The 19,064-nt window shown below is 34.1% G+C and overlaps 3 protein-coding genes and 3 non-coding genes across 6 annotated transcripts; 3 read left to right on the top strand and 3 right to left on the bottom strand.

Annotated features, from left to right (window-relative positions):
* The first annotated feature begins 837 nt into the window (after nt 1–837).
* On the top strand, nt 838–7,161 carry LOC145589818 (putative CoA ligase CCL6). The gene is made up of 19 exons (XM_081646505.1): nt 838–1,129; nt 1,922–1,985; nt 2,096–2,185; nt 2,453–2,509; nt 2,823–2,871; nt 3,002–3,078; nt 3,376–3,412; nt 3,509–3,603; nt 3,751–3,915; nt 4,292–4,402; nt 4,498–4,585; nt 4,704–4,770; nt 4,870–4,945; nt 5,082–5,199; nt 5,628–5,873; nt 5,997–6,136; nt 6,223–6,405; nt 6,491–6,610; nt 6,929–7,161. Exons 1-19 carry the CDS (start codon nt 984–986, stop codon nt 6,974–6,976), a joined length of 1,977 nt encoding a protein of 658 aa, XP_081502631.1. The 5' UTR covers nt 838–983; the 3' UTR covers nt 6,977–7,161.
* TRNAI-AAU (transfer RNA isoleucine (anticodon AAU)) lies at nt 1,737–1,810 on the bottom strand. The gene has a single exon. It is a non-coding gene; the product is annotated as a tRNA-Ile (tRNA).
* Nucleotides 7,162–10,001: 2,840 nt separating the features above from the next.
* Nucleotides 10,002–12,964, top strand: LOC145588099 (uncharacterized). The gene is made up of 4 exons (XM_081644743.1): nt 10,002–10,564; nt 11,157–11,352; nt 12,328–12,459; nt 12,657–12,964. Exons 1-4 carry the CDS (start codon nt 10,260–10,262, stop codon nt 12,762–12,764), a joined length of 741 nt encoding a protein of 246 aa, XP_081500869.1. The 5' UTR covers nt 10,002–10,259; the 3' UTR covers nt 12,765–12,964.
* Nucleotides 12,965–14,522: 1,558 nt separating this feature from the next.
* Nucleotides 14,523–15,635, top strand: LOC145589087 (uncharacterized). Its single transcript, XM_081645653.1, has 2 exons — nt 14,523–14,969; nt 15,060–15,635. Exons 1-2 carry the CDS (start codon nt 14,523–14,525, stop codon nt 15,633–15,635), a joined length of 1,023 nt encoding a protein of 340 aa, XP_081501779.1.
* A 1,023-nt stretch (nt 15,636–16,658) lies between these two features.
* Nucleotides 16,659–16,732, bottom strand: TRNAI-AAU (transfer RNA isoleucine (anticodon AAU)). The gene has a single exon. It is a non-coding gene; the product is annotated as a tRNA-Ile (tRNA).
* Nucleotides 16,733–16,812: 80 nt separating this feature from the next.
* TRNAI-AAU (transfer RNA isoleucine (anticodon AAU)) lies at nt 16,813–16,886 on the bottom strand. The gene has a single exon. It is a non-coding gene; the product is annotated as a tRNA-Ile (tRNA).
* Nucleotides 16,887–19,064: the final 2,178 nt, after the last annotated feature.

Below are 19,064 nucleotides of genomic sequence, written 5' to 3'. Positions count from 1 at the left end.
GTTAACCAATAACGAATTCCCAACAAAAGGTTGGTAACAGATTATTTATGTACAAGGAAACAACCACCATCAAACCATGTGATCAAATCTGACCTCTTGGTTAGGACTATAAATATATTACTACAACTATATTACTACTTGATTCATGTATCTGAGTTAACTCTAATCCGTAAACTAAATTAATTTAATCTGCTTATTGCAGTATATTTCCCCTAATTACAATAACTTAATCAAGTGGCCTAGTGATCAATTAAAGTATAGATGTCATACTTTCACATGAAAATTCAACCATTTTCAATCACATAGAGCCAAATCAACGTTAACTATTCATTACAATGATAATTACGCATAAGCATCACACATTTGATATCTAATCAACAAACCAATATAAATTGTACGTACACACATTTAAAGTAATCATATTAAACCTGTCAAAAAAAAGTAATCATATTAAAATAACCAGCTAATTAATCAACTTTTTATTAAGTCGACCTACTTTTCAACCTATATAATAAATTCTCCTCAGTTCTAATTATATCAAAAAATTAAAAATAAAAATCTTTTACGAAGTATATATCTACTTTATCTGCATTCTTCCACAATAATTTGTACATCTAAAATTCTTATTACCAAAGGCCTATTTTTTTCTTCAGAAAATACAGCAACATTAATGGGACATCCCAAAAATAACATGATAAGGGGGCAGTACTACTGTACTAGTAAATGGCAAAGTTGCACAACATTAACACCAACCATATTTTTGTGCTACCAAATTTATTGCCATCACTTAACTCAACTACCTCCCTCCCATTTTTCTCTTTGAATTTATTCATCTAATTTAATCTTGTTCACTCTCAATCTTCCATACTCCCCACTACTATTCTTATCTTAATTTTCTAAGGTCTATATTATTTCATTTTTCATCAAAATTATAACATTGTGATAATTTGTACATTATAAAAAAAAAGGAAAAAATTGTTAAAATGGCGGTATACACGGAGAAGGTAGAGGAGGGGAGGGCAGCAACGGGGAATAGGCCATCGACCGGGGCGGTGTATCGTAACATTTATGCTGTGGATGCTCTCACTGGTGTGCCTGATGGAATTGAGTCTCCTTGGGATCTCTTTAGGTATATTTCATTTCTTCATCAACTTTACTATATGCTTATTTTCTCTTGGACGTAGTAGAATTGAAGTTACGTAGTAAATAGATCTAAGGAATGTCAATTAAATGTATGTATCGAGTTACTAATTTTTATATGATGGAAAATTTATCACTCTAGATTATGTAGAGGCAGTGACTCGTGAAAGTCGTGATGTGACAATTAAATATGAAGGGAAATATTTATTGATGGGAATTGATATACCAATATGAATGAAAATTGTTTAGTATCGTAGTGGACTAGTGGTTGATTTAGATATAATTTTTAAATTTGGGTTCGGTTCTTATTTTATCAATCAAATAGATTGAATTGTATTTTTTTCATTCTATTTGCCATAATTCAGGAGCATATATATAAATCTTTGTTGTAGTAAAATGACTCGAATAAGGGTTTATAAATTATAATATGAGTATTTGTAACCCTATGGAAATTTCATGATAAGCTATTATACAAAAAATTTTGAATTTTCAAGAATAAAGAAACTGATATGGTTTATAAAATTAATGTCCAAATATTATAAAATAGCATTATATAGTAAAATATATTTCATCATAATTACATAAAAAAAAAAAATTGGCCCATGCAGGGGTCGAACCTGCGACCTTGGCGTTATTAGCACCACGCTCTAACCAACTGAGCTAATGGGCCAGTTATTTGGAAAATTATTGTATTAATTACAATTAAATTGTAAAATTGACATTCAACAACAATCATTATTGTTCATAAAAAATGTTAATTTTTGGGTTTTAATGGTTTCAGCAAATCTGTGGAGAAATATCCCACCAATCATTTACTGGGTTTTCGCAAAATCGTTGATGGCAAGGTTAGTTTTTCTCTCTCTGTCTCTTTTAAAACTATAATCTTTAATTATAATCTGTAAATTGTAATTTTTAATTTTCATGTGTAATTAAATTGTACCTGTAATTTTAACAGGCGGGTCCATATGAATGGCTTACTTATAAAGAGGTGTATGATTCAGCTCTTCAAATTGGGTCTGCTATTAGGAAGTGTGGAGTTAATCCTGTAAGTTCAATTTTAGTTTCATTATGTATGAATATTGAGTTTGATTGATCAGTCCGAAATTAATAGTCACGTTGATAGTGTAATTTGAACCGGCAATATGACAACTGAATTTGGATGGAGGGAGTACAATACAATTTTGTGGGATTAAAGCTGAAATGCTGAATTATGTGTCCTATTGGCTGTAAAGGTTATGTTACATACTGTATTAGTATGTCCTGCAATTGAACTGATAATGATAATTTTTCTGGCATAAATGTTTGATTTTAGGGTGGTCAATGTGGAATTTATGGGTCCAACTGTCCCAAATGGATCATCTCTATGCAGGTATGTTTTCGCGACATTTGGATTGTTGGTACTTTAGTAGTTTTTGATGTTTGGCAATGTTGATCAATGTTGTACTTGTTGATACAATAGTAACTAGTTTTTTGATCAAATTTGACAAGTTATTAGGTTTAACTCTCTCAATGTCCGCGTTCATACTTCAACATATAAGAGGTTGTAATTATAATGAGTTTTAGGCTTACTCTTTTATAACATGATGATTCACATTTTACAAATAGGTAAATTTGTATAAGCTGTAAGTACCGAGTTTATACATATGGGATAGTGACTGAGAATTGATATGTTGATTTTTCAGGCTTGTAACGGTCAAGCCATATCCTATGTACCATTGTATGACACACTTGGTACGCTACCTTCACATTCTTAACATCTATCCTTTATAGCTAATAATATCTGTGTAAGGTTGGCATTTGCCACGAGCCTACAAGAACAAACATTCATGACTAACTGATAATGCTGTTATATGTTATGCAGGCCCCAATGCAGTGGAATTCATCATTAACCATGCTGAAGTCTCCTTAGTTTTTGTTCAAGAGAAAAAGATACCTGCTGTAAGTTGTTTGTTGTTGCACCAAATGTTCTAATCTTATAAAAGGTAGAGGTCTAATGTGAAAACTGTAAGTTTGATGTGCTGGTCTAACAAACTATATGGAAATATATCATAAGATATTTGTGTTTCATTGATTTATAACTAGCATAGATAAGTTGATTCTATGCCTCATACTTGATCAACCAATTCTATAATTATTTTTTGCATGAGTCAATGCTGGTGCACATTCGCTTGGATGATAAAGTTGTTCAATCTTTGATCCTGAATTAATGATGCTACTATTTTGATGCTTATGCAGATACTAGCATGCTTGTCAAAGTGTAACTACTTAAAAAGTAGGTTAACAGAGAGGATCTTTATAGTACATCTTTAAATTTTGGTTACTTAGTTTTCTTTTTATTTACTGAGTTACATTCAATTTTGACCCTCAGCCATTGTCAGCTTTGAGAACATCTCCAGCTCACAAAGAAAAGAAGCTGAGGATGCTGGAGTTTCTTGTTTCTCTTGGGATGAATTTTCTCAATTGGTAAGTGTCATAATTTATAGTCCAAGATCTTGCCTGCAGAATCATGGGAGTTATTTAAATTTACATAGCCTGCAGAACTCTTATCTCAGAATACTTATTCGAGAACACTGCTTGAGGGCTAATCTCTGAGGTTTTTCGTTGTTTTAGGGAACTATGGATTGTGAAATTCCTTTGAAACAAAAGACTGATGTCTGCACTGTAATGTACACAAGTGGCACAACGGGAGAGCCAAAGGGGGTGATTTTAAATAATGCAGCTTTTACAGCAGAGGTCTTTTCAGTAGACTACCTGTTCGAGAAGACAGATAAATCGGTAAAAGGCACTTCCTTGCTGTTTTTGCTACTTGATGCCATTAGTTTGATATAAATTGTATTAGGTTCACATTATTTGCTGTTCAGCAAATAAATATCAAGTTTCTCTGCTGAAATTATGTTAGTGGCATGAAAGTTGTGCTACTTTATACCCTTTCTATTTCAAAGTGATTATCCTAGTTCACTTTTCACATAAAACTGAGTATTGGATTTGTGACACAATTTTTCCAAAGAACAATCACTATGATATGCAAGACATTAGAAGTTACATGGCATTCTTGCAGTAGATTAACTTCCAGGTCTTTATTATTTCTCTATTCTCTGAATCACATCATTGTTGAACTAGTAAAATTAAACTGGAAAATTCTTTGTTACAGGCAAGTACAGAAGATGTATACTTCTCATTCCTTCCCTTGGCGCATATATTTGATCAGATAGTAGAAACATATTGCATTGCCAAAGGCACTTCAATTGGTTTCTGGCAGGGAGTAAGTTCATATGCTACAACTTAAAGTGCTCTTTACACTTTTTTCTGATCCTTCAGAACTTCAATCAACACCTTTATTCTGCATTTTGCTTACAGGATGTGAGATATCTGATCGAGGATCTCCATGAATTGAAGCCAACAATGTTCTGCGGGGTTCCCAGGGTTTTTGAACGTTTATACAATGGTATATATCTGATATTGATGCATTTATGTAACCCCCTAGCTGCCCCCCCCCCCCCCCCCACCCCCTCCTAATGATTTTCTTATTATGAGGAAATGACTCATTTATTTTCTGTCTGAAGGTATTGTGGATAAAGTTTCATCCAGTGGCGCTCTCAGGAAGAGCTTGTTTGACTATGCCTATAGCTAGTATGTTCAAGTTTTGGCCCTTGTGATTTTCTTTCAGTCTGTGAACTTGAATCTATTTGCTCGAACATTATATATAGCTGATCTGTAAGTGTCTAACAGTAAACTGCGGAATTTGGAGAAGGGATTGCGCCAAGATGAAGCCGCACCTCTTTTGGACAAGCTTGTTTTCAATAAAGTTGGTGGATTCTGTCCAAATAAACCTTCTGATTTTCCATTTCCTTGATTACCAATTATTTTTCCTTCGGTCCCTTTTGAGTTCCTGATAGTAAGGAGTAGTTTTGATTTGGTTCCATTACTCTTACCTGGACTAGATCAAACAAAGCTTTGGAGGAAGAGTCCGCATTATGATTTCTGGAGGAGCACCTTTGCCACGGCATGTTGAAGAATTTTTGAGGGTTACTTGTTGCTGTGTGGTGGTACAAGGATATGGTGAGTCATGAAGCTTTTCAAGTGATGTATTTTAGGTTAAGCTATCGTGGATGTTAATATAAAATCTCAACTGATCTTTGGACAATATATATATATATATATATATATATATATATATATATATATATATATATATATATATATATATATATATATATTTTATTCAAATGTGGGGTAAAATAAATTATGATTCTCAGATTCAGACAATTATTTTCCCTTGTACATGTGAGAATGCTCATCCAACTTTGTTTGATCTGATTTTCTAACTGTTAACTCCACAACATAAGACATAGTTTATAGCTCTAAACTTTCAGCTCTGCAGTTTAGACAATATATTTCATTCCTGCTTTCAAGATTTGTTGTCCTAGTAGTTCCGGTGTTTTGTTTTCCTCTTTTGTCAATTTATAAAACATTTACTCCATTGATAGGTCTCACTGAAAGCTGTGGAGGATGCTTCACATCAATAGCCAATGTGTATTCAATGATAGGCACTGTGGGAATCCCCTCGCCTGCCATAGACGCAAGACTGGAGTCTGTTCCAGAGATGGAATATGATGCGCTTTCAACCACACCGCGTGGTGAAATATGTTTGAGGGGGAATATATTGTTTTCTGGTTATCACAAAAGGCAAGATTTAACTCAAGAAGTTCTTATAGATGGGTGGTTCCATACAGGTATATTCCTTGTGTAAAAGCGGAATTTTGTTAGTGTGAATGGTATTGTTTCCACACTTTGAGGATCTGATTAGTACTTTTGTTCTCTGGAATGTATAATGCTATATATTTAAAAAATTTTAGGTGACATTGGCGAATGGCAGCCTGATGGATCCATGAAAGTCATTGATAGGAAGAAAAACATCTTTAAGTTGTCTCAAGGTGAATATGTAGCGGTGGAGAACCTTGAGAGCATATACTCGCGGTGTAACCTTATAACATCTGTAAGTTTTCCCGTAAATGGTGCATGTAGCTTTGATTATCACACCCAACGAAGTAAATGGTTGTTGATATGCTGTTGTCTTCTCAGATTTGGGTGTATGGCAATAGTTTTGAGTCATTTCTTGTGGCTGTTGTTGTTCCTGAGAGAAAGGCAATCGAGAACTGGGCAGCTAATAATAATGAGATTGGGGACTTCGAAACACTCTGCAAAAGTACCAAGGCTAGGAAATATTTCTTAGAAGAGCTCAACAGCACTGGTCAGAAACACAAAGTATGTGCTTGAACCTTATTATTCTTTCTGCAGTTAACTAGCAGCACCTTGATTTTGCTTACTCAATTATTGTAATTTTGATCAGCTTCGAGGTTTTGAGATGCTAAAAGCAGTTTTCCTCGAGCCCATTCCTTTTGATATAGAGAGGGATTTGATGACTCCAACCTTCAAATTGAAAAGGCCCCAGCTGCTTAAATACTACAAGGTATGTTTTGCACACCTTATTAATGTAATGTCATGACTTGATGATCCCTGGAAAAGGCGGAAAAGTACTAAATTGCAAGGAAGTAGTTTTAGAAGATGATTTCTTCAAAAGACAGAACTTTTTGGTAGTCATGCTTTTGGTTGGGAATTTGAAGCAAACAGGAACCCTTTCAGTCAAATTTAGCTGCCATTGTACTATATTGAGTTACATTATCAACGTGACTATAAATTTTGGTTTGATCATATTACTACCTGTCACCAAGTTCAATTTGAGTATGGCATCGCCTTTCTGATGTATGGCTTTGTATGGAAATTGCAGGATACCATCAATGAGATGTACAATGAAGCAAAAGGGAAGAAGGCATGAGATGAGGAAACAACTTTGTTTAGAAATGAGGCATAAAATATGAAAGGAAAGTGATTTTTTAGCCTTCTAAAAGTTAATTTTGGCTCGACTATGATTTGTTCCTTCTTAGAGGGAGAAGTGCTAAAATCAAGCTTTGGATTGTTAAAAACAATTTCCAATACCAATATATGGACTTCCTCAAACCCAAATATTATATATTTTGTATTTACTATATCAATATATCATATAGTCTTTATGTTAACGAGTTATAGCCGTTATTATCCTCTTGTACCTAGTTTATATATGCATCAGAAGAAGATCAAGTGTTCATCAATACAACAATACAAGATGTTTAGGTTACCATTTCCATAGAAAAATGTTTGGTCCTTGTTAATTAATTGTAGATTTGTAGGGTGGATTATCACTAAATAGCCCCCCCCCCCCCCTCCCTTTTTTTTTTGGAAGAAAAATAGCCCTTAGTATACCACGAATCATGATGTAAAAGGGGTAAATTAATCTATTCAAGAACTTGACTCTGTATGATCATATTAACCACACTCATATTGTCTTAATGTGGTCATTGTAATGTTATTGTGGCACCAAAATTGATGATTAGAGCACATAGTTTTGTCAAAAGTTTTACATTATGAAAATATGCTCTTTTAATCCATTTTTGATACATTTATTTGGAATCCATGTACAAAATGATTTGGCCTCTTCATTTATACAATGCATACTCAATATATAAAATGGGAAATATTCTAGAAAAATCAACAAGAAGATCAACACTAATGATACACCAAGGTTAGTGTTGAGCATCATTAGTTTGACGATTTGACCTAGGTCGAAAAAGTTAAAGGTTGGATAGTCCAAAAAGTACATTAATGAGCTTACACATTTTTTAAAAAGCATGGTTTTACTCAACACACCAATTACTATCTAATGATTTTAGCATGTACTTGTATGTTTTACAAAAATAAAAACCCTACTTTAACCAAATACTCCGTAGTAAATACTCCGTATAACACTACCCTCTCTCTCCTCCTTTCTCTCTCCAAAACCCTAGCCTCCATTGTTGAATTTTGAAGGGGCTTCCATCGATTTTAATCGGTGGAAAGCCCCAATCCTTGTTTCTTTATTGTTTTTTTAGCTTTATAATAATGCTTTCTCCTTTTGAGAGGAACTTTTCTCCCTCGAAAGAAAGGGTTTCCGATCTCCTTCGGAAGAAAGGGTTTCCGATCTCCTTCGAAAGACAAGGGTTTTTCGACCTCATTCGAAAGACAAGGTTTATCTCCTCTTTTCGAGGGAGAAATTTCTTAGTTTTGAATCCATGGTAGCAGATCTAATGGATTGTCGTAAAATTATTTCGTTGGTGAAAAAGTTATTAAGTTTTCGAATACGAACAGATGAATCAGAAGGAACACATCCTCACGGCTACAAAGGATCGTTAGATTGTCTCTTCAACAAGGCTGTAATTTCAGCGATATAAGCGGGAGATGCTCCGCAATGCAAGATATACTCGATGATCGTAGTTTTTATTAAGGAAAATTATATTTGATTCAATATCTTATGTATTTGTTAATGTCGAATCTCTATTGTAGATGTCGTATGACTTTTAATTAATGAAATACTTTTGCTATAAAAAAAAAAAAAAAAAAAACTCCGTAGTAGTTTTTGAGCCGGCATAAAACTATTTTCACTATAAAATGAAAGGCACATTATGTTAAACCACAAACAAGATTATCAATCTTCCAAGTCCAAGGGCAATAAAATATGCCAATACAAAACGTTTAGTATCAAAGAATCTCCTCCTATCTCCCATGAGGCCATGAGTGATACTGACAAATTATTTATGAGAGAATGAGTTGAATTGTATTGATGATCTTGGCTAATATTTATAGCCTACAAAAGATAACCTACACAATATAAACTCTATCATATATCACTAAGATATATTATTATCTTAAATATAATATCATAATATCATAAGATCTATATGAAAAATATATCACAATAATATATTTTCCTATATTCCTAACAGATATTCATCAACATTACAAACAAAAACATCATCTTATGTAAGTATTTCTAACTACTAACTACAAATATCTTAAATCTCAAAACTAAGTTGTACTTTATTACAAAGTACTACGTATATTCTATAGCATGCTAATTATTCTTGCAATGGAGTTTGTCACTTCATTTGTCCATGTCTTAGACTCTAAGATATGTGTCCAATATGTGAAATGCTACATAATTGGTGTGTCAATGCACGTGTGCATTTACTATACGTATATATGCCTCGTCTCTTTAAGTTGTGATAAACTGGTGAAATACTATATATATGAGCATTATTTAATATATGAGCTTTTTTTTTTCTCTCAAAATGGCATACTATATAATATTCTATCTCATAATTTAGAATTAGGGTCTGTTCTCTTACGTTGAAATTCAGTTCAGTACAGTTCAGCTCAGTTCAGTTCAGTTCAGTTCAGCTCCGTTCAGTTCAGCTCCTAATTTCCTTCTCTTATAAAATAATCAATTCAGTTCAGCTCGGCTCATTTCATTTCAATTCAGCTGAGTTCAGTCAATGAGAACAGACCCTTAGATTGACAATGACTAAATTATGTTCAAATTGAAAATTAACTCCTTTATCATCATGATACATTGTTTGAAAAATATAATCAAGATTATATTTCAATCTTTCTCTAATAAACCGTGTAAAGTCTCCAATAAAATATTTATGCATTAATAAAACTTATCTCGCATTTTTCCTTCTACTTATTCAGCTTAATTTCACTTCAATTTAGTTTCTAATTTCTATCACGTAAACAATTCATTTTAGTTCAGCTCCAATTATTTCAGTTTAATTCAGTTATTTTCAGTAAATTGGACAAATCCTAATATTTTGATCGAAAGATCCACACACATCGAAAAAAGAAAATTCCACTAATAGAAATTTATTCACATGAGAATTGTGAAAATTAAGAAGATTACCTATACGTCACCAACTGCTATTTTTTTGGGTTCAAATAATTTCATTTTTTATAAATAAAGAAACGAAAAATCGTAAGCAAAAACGTGTAGCATTCATCCCAGCTTCAAGCAAACTCGTTAGGGTTTGCTCAATCTTCAACAAATTTTCTCTCTAATTTTTACCATCAATTGAATTCACAAAACACTTGATCGTATCAAATAATTGATTATCCCCATTTCAATTTGAAGATTTATTTCTGCATTTCCAACTTACTAAATCGATTAATTCTCAAGATTTTTTTCCCCATTTCTTGTTGATTTTATCAAGATGCCGAATTTCTTCTCAGTATTGAGAACAGTTGGGAAAAGCAGATTATTGCGACAAAACAACATTAAACCATTCATTCGACATCAGAATCGTACAATTGGTGTCGGCGAGATTGGAAATTATGTTTCAGTTCGATGTTTGAGCAGCATTGCTGGAGTTGATCGATTTTGTTCTAGAGATTTGATTCATCGTTCGAATAAATTGTTAACTTCCAATTATAATTTGCAGAAAAGATGGTTTTTAGGGGTGGGAGATGGTGAAGAAGGAACTCTATCTAAGGTTCATGAGGAAAAACTTGTTCTTGGGTGAGCATTTCTTTACTTATTATTGCTTATAATTTTACTTAATTTAGATTAAATGATACATTAGGTTAATAATCGCAATGATACCATTATTTCCCAGGAATTAAGTTTATGTATTGAGTTAAGGTTAATTGTATTGCATTATGTAAAATATGTTGGATCTTTGTTGTGTTGCAATAGATTTGATGAATAATGGGGTTGAGTTGTATATGATGATATTTGATGAGAAGAAGAAGAAATTTAAGTTGAGGAACAATCATCAAGTAAAATATAGAGTAGCGATGTTACTTGTACTTGGCAATAAATTTAGTATGTTTTGAGCAAACATGATAATTTAGTGTGTTGTGATGCAAACATGATATACATTGCTGATTGTTTTGTATGAAAAAGTAATGCAATCAGAAGAAGGTTATTTGCTAAAGGCCTGTTATAAGGGTAAAATGCTGACTGAAGATTAGTTGCAATTCTTGCAAATCACTGTAACATAATGCCTTTCTCATCATAGTTAAGTTGCATCGTTTCTTTGCATATCTAATTATCTATGATGTTTTGTGGACTGAAGCATGAAATGAGCAAAGATTATCTTTATAAACAGGTACTCCCCTGAGCAACTGTTTGCTGTCGTTGCAGCTGTAGATATGTATGAAGGTTTCTTACCTTGGTGCCAAAGATCAGAAATTATTCGACATCACCCTGATGGATCATTTGATGCTGAATTAGAAATTGGTTTCAAATTTTTAGTTGAGAGCTATGTTTCACATGTGGTTTTGGACAAGCCGAAATACATTAAGGTACATTTTTCATTACACCTAGTTCAAATTTTCTTACAGTAGCTGACTGAACATGGTCATCCTTTATGATACTCTTAGATTTTTGTTCTAGTATTATTTTGATACGATTGAGGATGTACGGTAGAAATGCAATTATACTGCACACAGAACACTCAATTTTAGACTTTTAGTTATGGATCTGTATTTGCGCTCCTATTCCTGCGTTGCAATAGAATCCTAAGTGATTTGAGTTTATTATTTATGATGAGACAATATGATGATGCATGACAAAAAGTTGAGTTTAAAGGCCACAAAGATTAGGTCCTTGGAACACTTCAATGCTTTAACTTGTATGAATTTTTGTCATGACTTTTCTCATAATTCAAAAGCAGTGTTTTAGTATCCTCGCTAGTGATAGCTGAGTCTGTAAGGATGCTGAATCCTTTTGAATTAAGGATCAGAATTTCAAATATGCAGAGGCATGAGTTAGTAAATATTGTGGATCTATTGGAGAGTATAGATGGGGAGAAGGGTTGTAGAGATATACTAATAATTAATTTCTTACGCAACTATTGTCTGAACCCCACCTCTTTCCCTTCCCCGAAGCTGTAAATCCACCTAATTAATTTTTGTTAGAAGAAGGGATCAACCGCATAATTTGGATAAAATTGCTTGTCAGACCTTCAAGAGCAATATTTATGGAGGGAGAAAAGTTATTTGGCCCTTAATTATCAAGGGGGATTAGTACAGATAAATAGCCCTTGCTGAGTTATTTCTGTCATGGTAATAAAGCATTGTTCCTGCTTGAGTGATCATTTATCAATATATTCATTCATCTATGAATCTTTCTGTATCCCTTATGAGTGATCTATGCCTTTTTATGTTTAGAATCTTTTGGATTCAGATGGAAGTAATTGTAAAATGGTGTCTTTGAGTCTTTAACCCCCTTAATTTGATATGTGCTGATGTCGCTAATTTTGTTAATGGTAATGCCAGACCACTGCATCTGAAAGCAACCTTTTTGAACACTTAATCAACATATGGGAATTCAGGCCAGGTCCAACTCCAGGCACTTGTAATGTTTACTTCTTGGTCGATTTCAAGTTCCGTTCACCGCTTTACCGGCAGGTAATATTTAATTTTTTATTCTGCATGTATAACTAGTTTTGGACCCCTTTAGCTCCAACAAGAAGCTGAATTTTAAAATCCTTTCAATTTAGTTAGTATAGGACTACAATTTTGCTAAGTAATGATACACTTATATTTGATTGTGTTGGATACGTACTGCTTGCCTCGTAACAATGATGATGTCTTCTTCTGTATAGGTGGCATCAATGTTCTTTAGAGAAGTTGTCTCTCGATTGGTCAGTTCGTTTACTGACCGTTGCCGATTGATATACGGGCCAGGGGCAGCCATTGAGCAAAATGCGTAGGATTTTGGAGTTAACTCACCCTGATACATCAGCTCTAGGCCATCTCTAGAAATATAGTTGAATCAAGTGAAACATTTAGGAGGCTGTAACCTTGCATCTCATTCTTTAGATTTTTGTTAATCACAAAATTGTTTCTTGAAGTATTATTGAGATACTCTTGACAATTTGGGATCCCAAATCGAGCCTTGTTAGTTTTTCAATTCGTTTCTTTTGGCTGCTGGGACTTGCATGAAGACCCAATGGAGGCTTCTGATGTACATTCTTCCTAAAAGTAACGATTAAACAAAGCCACGAGGCCTGTGATCCTGTACAATAATACTTGGATATGTATAATGTTGAACATAATCAGGTTAGATTGTTTCGAAACAGGCCAAGCATGTAAACATAGCGACTAAAATGAGTTGATAAAGCACCACAAAAATTGAGAACATTACAATTCACAGCTATTCACAAAATCACAAGAGAAGATGAAAAATGTGTTGAATTTTAGTGGATATTGTTAATATCAGTACATTTTTAATCTCCCTCTTGAACAGTTGTGATTTAATGATTTATGGTCTTGTTGACATTTACTATTTATTAAGATGGTGTTGTTTTCATTACAAGACTTAATTTGTACTTCCTCCATTCCAAATGAATAGAATTTTAATCACGTTTGTTAATTCATTAATAAATTTATGGTAAAGAGGTTTTGAAGAGCTTTTAGCCTATTGAGTCCTATTTGAGGTTTTTGGATGTTTCTTTTATACTCGTAGTTATTTTAGGTGTTTAGTAAATAGCTTATTTTAAAGAGCTTTTTGGACTCAAAAACTCATTATAAGAGCTTTTTGAAACTAGTTTATTGAACATTAGTCTTTTGGCTATTAAATTCATTAAAATAGTTAACATTTAAAAATCAAATATCTAACACTTTTATTCAATCAGCTATCTATAACCAACTAGTCAAACCAATAACAAACATCTATAGCAATTGTATCAACTAAGTGCCTTAAATTAATAAAATGTCGATATTTTAAATTTACACATTAGGAGGATTCCAAAAATATGTCACAGGACTATTTAGCTCATCTCAACTCATTTAAAAAACCAAGATATAAGACTTAATAAAAACTCAAACAAAACAACTTCATTCCGTACTTAGGGCCTGTTCTCATACGCCGAAATTCAGTTCAGTTCAGTTCAGCTCCTAATTTCCTTCCCTTATAAAATATTTATTTCAGTTCAGTTCAGTTCAGCTGAGTTAAGTCAATGAGAACAGGCCCTTAGGCTATGTTATTATCAGATTATTTTCAGTTCAATTCAGCTTTAATAAGCTCAGTTCAATTTAATTCAGCTCCTAATTTCCTTCTCTTATAAAATATTCAATTCAGTCAATGACAAAAGATCCTTAAATCTATCAATTCCATTCAAAAGTTTATGATACAAACAAACATAAACACAACCTCTTAACAAAACTCTCTCTCCTCCATAACTTAAGCTTAACCTTAACCTTAAATCCTTAATCCTCACTCATACTCACACCACAACCCAACCAAACATCATGTAAAACACACATCTCCTCAGGGGTTGGGTGAGATGAGGTGGACCCCACCACCTCAACTCACAAACTCAACACCCACCCCCACCTCTCCTTCCTCCGTCCTTGGCGAGCGTTTTTAACCCGCCCCACCCTCATCCGGATCCTCCCCCTTATAATCAACCCTACCCACAACCCTTCCCCCTCTTTCTCTCTCCACCTCTACACTTTCTCTCTCCTCCATGGCTTCCTCCTCTCCGCCGCACCAACCACCTCCTTTCTCCGACTACCTCGACCCTCCTCTCGGCATCCCTCTCCTCCTCCCCGCACCACCACCCCCACCTCCTTCCCGCCGCCTCCCTCCGCCGTGCTGGACCCCAGATGAAACCTCCGCTCTCATCGACGCTTACCGTGATAAATGGTACTCCCTCCGCCGTGGTAACCTCCGTGCTGCTCACTGGCAAGATGTTGCCGACACTATTCACCGTCTTTGCCCCCATGTTTCTCCCCCCAAAACCTCTGTTCAATGTCGCCATAAAATGGAGAAGCTCAGGAAACGTTATCGTTCTGAGCTTCAAAGGGCTAAGTCTATTCCTCATCATCGGTTCTCTTCTTCTTGGATTTACTTCTCTAAAATGGATTCCATGGAAAAGGGTATTTCTGGTTCTGGGAATGGTGGAGTCAATGGTGTTGATGATGAAGAAGATGATGAAGATGGTGGTAATGGTGATGATGATGTAAATGATGAGGATTATAGGGTTGGTGGGTCTTTTGGGAAGGGGGTGAAGAATTATGGGAGAAATGGGTTGAAGATTCGAATTGCTGGGAATTCCAATTTCAATTCCAGGAAGAATTATGCAGGATTTCAGGAAAATTCTAACCCTAACCCTAACCCTAACCCTAGGTTTGGATTTAATTCGTCAATTCAGTCTAGGTGTAATGAATTTGGGTCGCCTCCTAATCAATTTGATGTTAGAGCGAGGTATTTGGGTGGGTCTTCATCTGGGAATGGATTGGGGGTGATGAAGATGATCAAGAAGAAGAGGAGTGCGTTGGGGAAGAAAGAGGGGAGACGAGAGGCAGGGGATAATGTGGCGATGGCGATGGTGGAGGCGATACGAATGTTGGGAGAAGGGTATGTTAGGACTGAGATGACCAAGATGGAGATGATGAGAGACTCCGAGAAGGCGAGGATGGAGATTGAGATGAATCGAACTCGGATGATGCTCCAGTATCACCAAAGCATTGTTGACACTTTTGTTAGAGGAATGTCTGATCACATTGTTCACAATGATGATGATTACGACGATGATGACAGGAACAACGATGGAGGCGCCTCGCCTCCTAGATGCTAATTCTCATTAGATTTTAATCTAGTCTCTGGTGAGAAATGGGGAGCGTTTTTTTGGTGCTTGAATTGCATAGTATAGTATCAAGAAGAATTGAGAGTTAGAGTTGTATGTTTGGGGATTACATTTTGTACTAAAATGCTATCAAATGGTAGTTGTGAAGTTGTCGATTTAGTTAGGTTTTTGATTTGGAATTGCTATGTGTAGATTTGTATGGTTTAGTGTAGTAACTAAATTCTAATCTGTAACCAAAATTGTGAAATCAACTTTAGTTCTAATGTTCGTTGTTTCTTCAGCTTGGATTTCTTGCTAGTTTGTCTTTTGGAGAAACTGTGTGTAGCTTTGCATCATGTTTGACGTATGAAAAACAGCTTTCTTTTGATAGCATACAATTCTGAAAGAGCTTTCGATTAGTTGACAGGAAATTATAAATGAGCTTGAAAAGATCTGGTTTACAGTTTATGTTACTGATTGCTCCAGTGTTGTTTCTGCTCCTGTATTGGATGATTTGGATCTAGAGTGGCTTATGCTAGCAATTTGAGCTCCAGTCGTCTAGTCTCATTGTGTGAGTTGAATGAAGCCTTGTAGATAGCTAATGACTCGCTGTGGCTAAGTACAATGTTATTGCGTTAAAGGCTTAAAGCTAACGACTGAAATTAGGCCTATCAAGTCTTCGAAGCTATCTTAGTAATGTATTGTAGTAGACCTATCAAATCTTCGAAGCTATCTTAGTAATGTCTTGTAGTAGACCTATCAAGTCTTCGAAGCTATCTTAGTAATGTCATGTAATAGACCTTTCAAATCTTCGAAGCTGTCTTTGCCTGTGTGCAGTAGTTAATATAACTTTGTCATGAGCAGCTTGCCTGAGAAGTTGACTGCTTTTTACCATTGCACACCTCAACATCTGAATAATTCTGATGTACATAACCTTGTACAGTAGTTGATATACCTTTGTTCGATCATACCATGCTGTTGTTTTAGTAGTTGATATACCTTTGTTCGATCATACCATGCATAGCAAAAAAAAAATGGCCCATGCAGGGATCGAACCTGCGACCTTGGCGTTATTAGCACCACGCTCTAACCAGCTGAGCTAATGGGCCATGATGTGAATTAAAAAGATATATTATGAGTAATTAAATGTTTCCTCAAAACAAAAAATAAAAATAGAAAACTTAAAATGTGGCCCATGCAGGGGTCGAACCTGCGACCTTGGCGTTATTAGCACCACGCTCTAACCAACTGAGCTAATGGGCCAGTTAATTAGAAAATTAATGCATTGATTATACTTAAATTATGAAATTGACATTCAACAATACTGTTTTTTTTTTTTATTTTTTTATTTTTTTTTTTTTTTTTTAACCATACTGTATTCAAATTGTTGTATAATTCATGGTGTTTAACAAAAAATGTCGTAAAATTTTATATGATAATGTTCTAATTTAAATTTTGATACTTCCTCTATTTTTGTGTATACACAAAATGAATTATACGACAATCATAAAATTAATGGTGTATATAATATATACAGTTTTGTGCCCCGTGCGATGTTCTGGTTGTTTATCGAAGTTTAAATAAATTTTTTTTTTATCTAAAATACATTTGCTATTTGAATTTTTGTACTCATGGATTAATAATCACTTGTCCGTTTATGGTTATCAATGATGTACAAACAAAAAGAACGGTCATCTAAAGGCTAAAGTTGTGATCTCTTTTCATTTTCTCCGAATATCTAAGAAAAGGTCGGTTGCATGTTAAGACTTAATAGAATGATTATATGTAGAATATTGGTATTTTGTTGAAAATAAAATTCTATATCAAAAGTTTTATTGAAAATAAAACTCTAAAATAACTTTTTTATCCTACTAATCTATCCAAATTTTATTGAAAATAAAACTCTAAAAATAACTTGTTTATTCTACGGAATCTATCCAACTTTTTTTTTTTATCCTATTCTATAAACAATATATTCTAATAAATCCTATGTGTAATTTTAATACTCTCTCCGTTTTTAAATACTTGCTCCATTTCTCCATGCGCGGAGTTTTAGGTGAAATTGGAAAAAGTAATAAAATATGGAGATAGTGGGGTTGGTGGAAGAATAAAAAATTATAAAAAACCAAAAGTAGTGAAGAGATTTGAAGGAGAGAGAATATGAAATTAATATTGTTGGGTCCACTAGGTGAGAGAAATTAATTTAATATTGTCAAAGCTTTCCAAATAGGGAAATGGAGCAAGTATATAAAAACGGCCTCTAAGGGAAAGTGGAACAAGTATTTAAAAACGGATGGAGTATTTAATTATTGCCAAGTGTCGATGTCTCGTATCCTGACTAAAAGTTTAGCTTTATATATTAGTTATATGATATATATTCTTGTATGAATTTTCTAAAGTTGAGTCTGAATTGATTGAAGAGATAACCTATCTCATATATTAGGAAACAATCCTAACACCTCATAAGTTCATTAAGATGATACCAAATATCCTAAAGATCACAAATAGTTGTATGTGGCTGGCCACATGTGGCCAGCCACAATAATAATAATAATAATAATAATAATAATTTAAAATATTACAACTTTTCTCTCTCCTCTTTTCTTAGCTTCTTCTCTAAGCCAAACCACACATCACCAATAACCCTATCTACTCCACCCATTTTCTCTCTCCTCTTTTCTTAGCTTCTTCTTCAAGCCAAACCACATATCACCAACAACCATATCTCTATTCCACCATTTTTTTCTCCTCTTTGCCAAATTACTGCAATTAAAGCCGAAATTGTAGAAATTGGGTGTCAAATTGTTGTGAAAAATTGTAATTAATTATCCTTAAGATCATCAACAACATTTGAAGTAGTTACTTGTAGGTTATTATTGGTTACTTGTATGAATTACTTATTCAATGGTTACTTGTATGAATTACTTATTCAATGGTTACTTGTTTTATTCTTGGAATCTTAGATCGAATATTCTATGTCAAAAATTTGAGCTCGTTTTTCACGAGAACCAAAGAAATTGTAAGTAATACGTCAAAAATGGAAGATTCTACGTCAAAAATTGTAAGTAATTCAAATGAGAACCAAAGAAATTTGAGCTCGTTTTCTTCTTGGAATCTTAGATCGAAGATTCTACATCAAAAATTGTAGGGTGTTACTAGTTTGGTTAGGGGTTACTTTGTAAGGTGTTGGTGGTTTGGTCATGGGTTACATGTAGGGTGTTACTGGTTTGGTCAGGGGTTACTTATAGGGTGTTACTAGTTTTAGTCGGGGGTTACTTCTAGGTTATTACTGGTTTGGTCAGGGGTTACTTGTAGGGTGTTACTAGTTTTGGTCAAGGGTTACTTGTAGGTTATTATTGGTTTGGTATGGGGCCTACAAGCAACCCTTGAATAAGTAACAAGTAACCATTGAATAAGTAATTCATACAAGTAACCTTTGAA

The sequence above is a fragment of the Chenopodium album genome, chromosome 17, assembly GCF_948465745.1.
Source record: "Chenopodium album chromosome 17, dcCheAlbu1.1, whole genome shotgun sequence".
NCBI classification, from domain to species: domain Eukaryota; kingdom Viridiplantae; phylum Streptophyta; class Magnoliopsida; order Caryophyllales; family Amaranthaceae; genus Chenopodium; species Chenopodium album.
The sequence above is the reverse complement of the archived record's forward strand: the minus strand, read 5'-3'. Positions and strand labels throughout refer to the sequence as shown.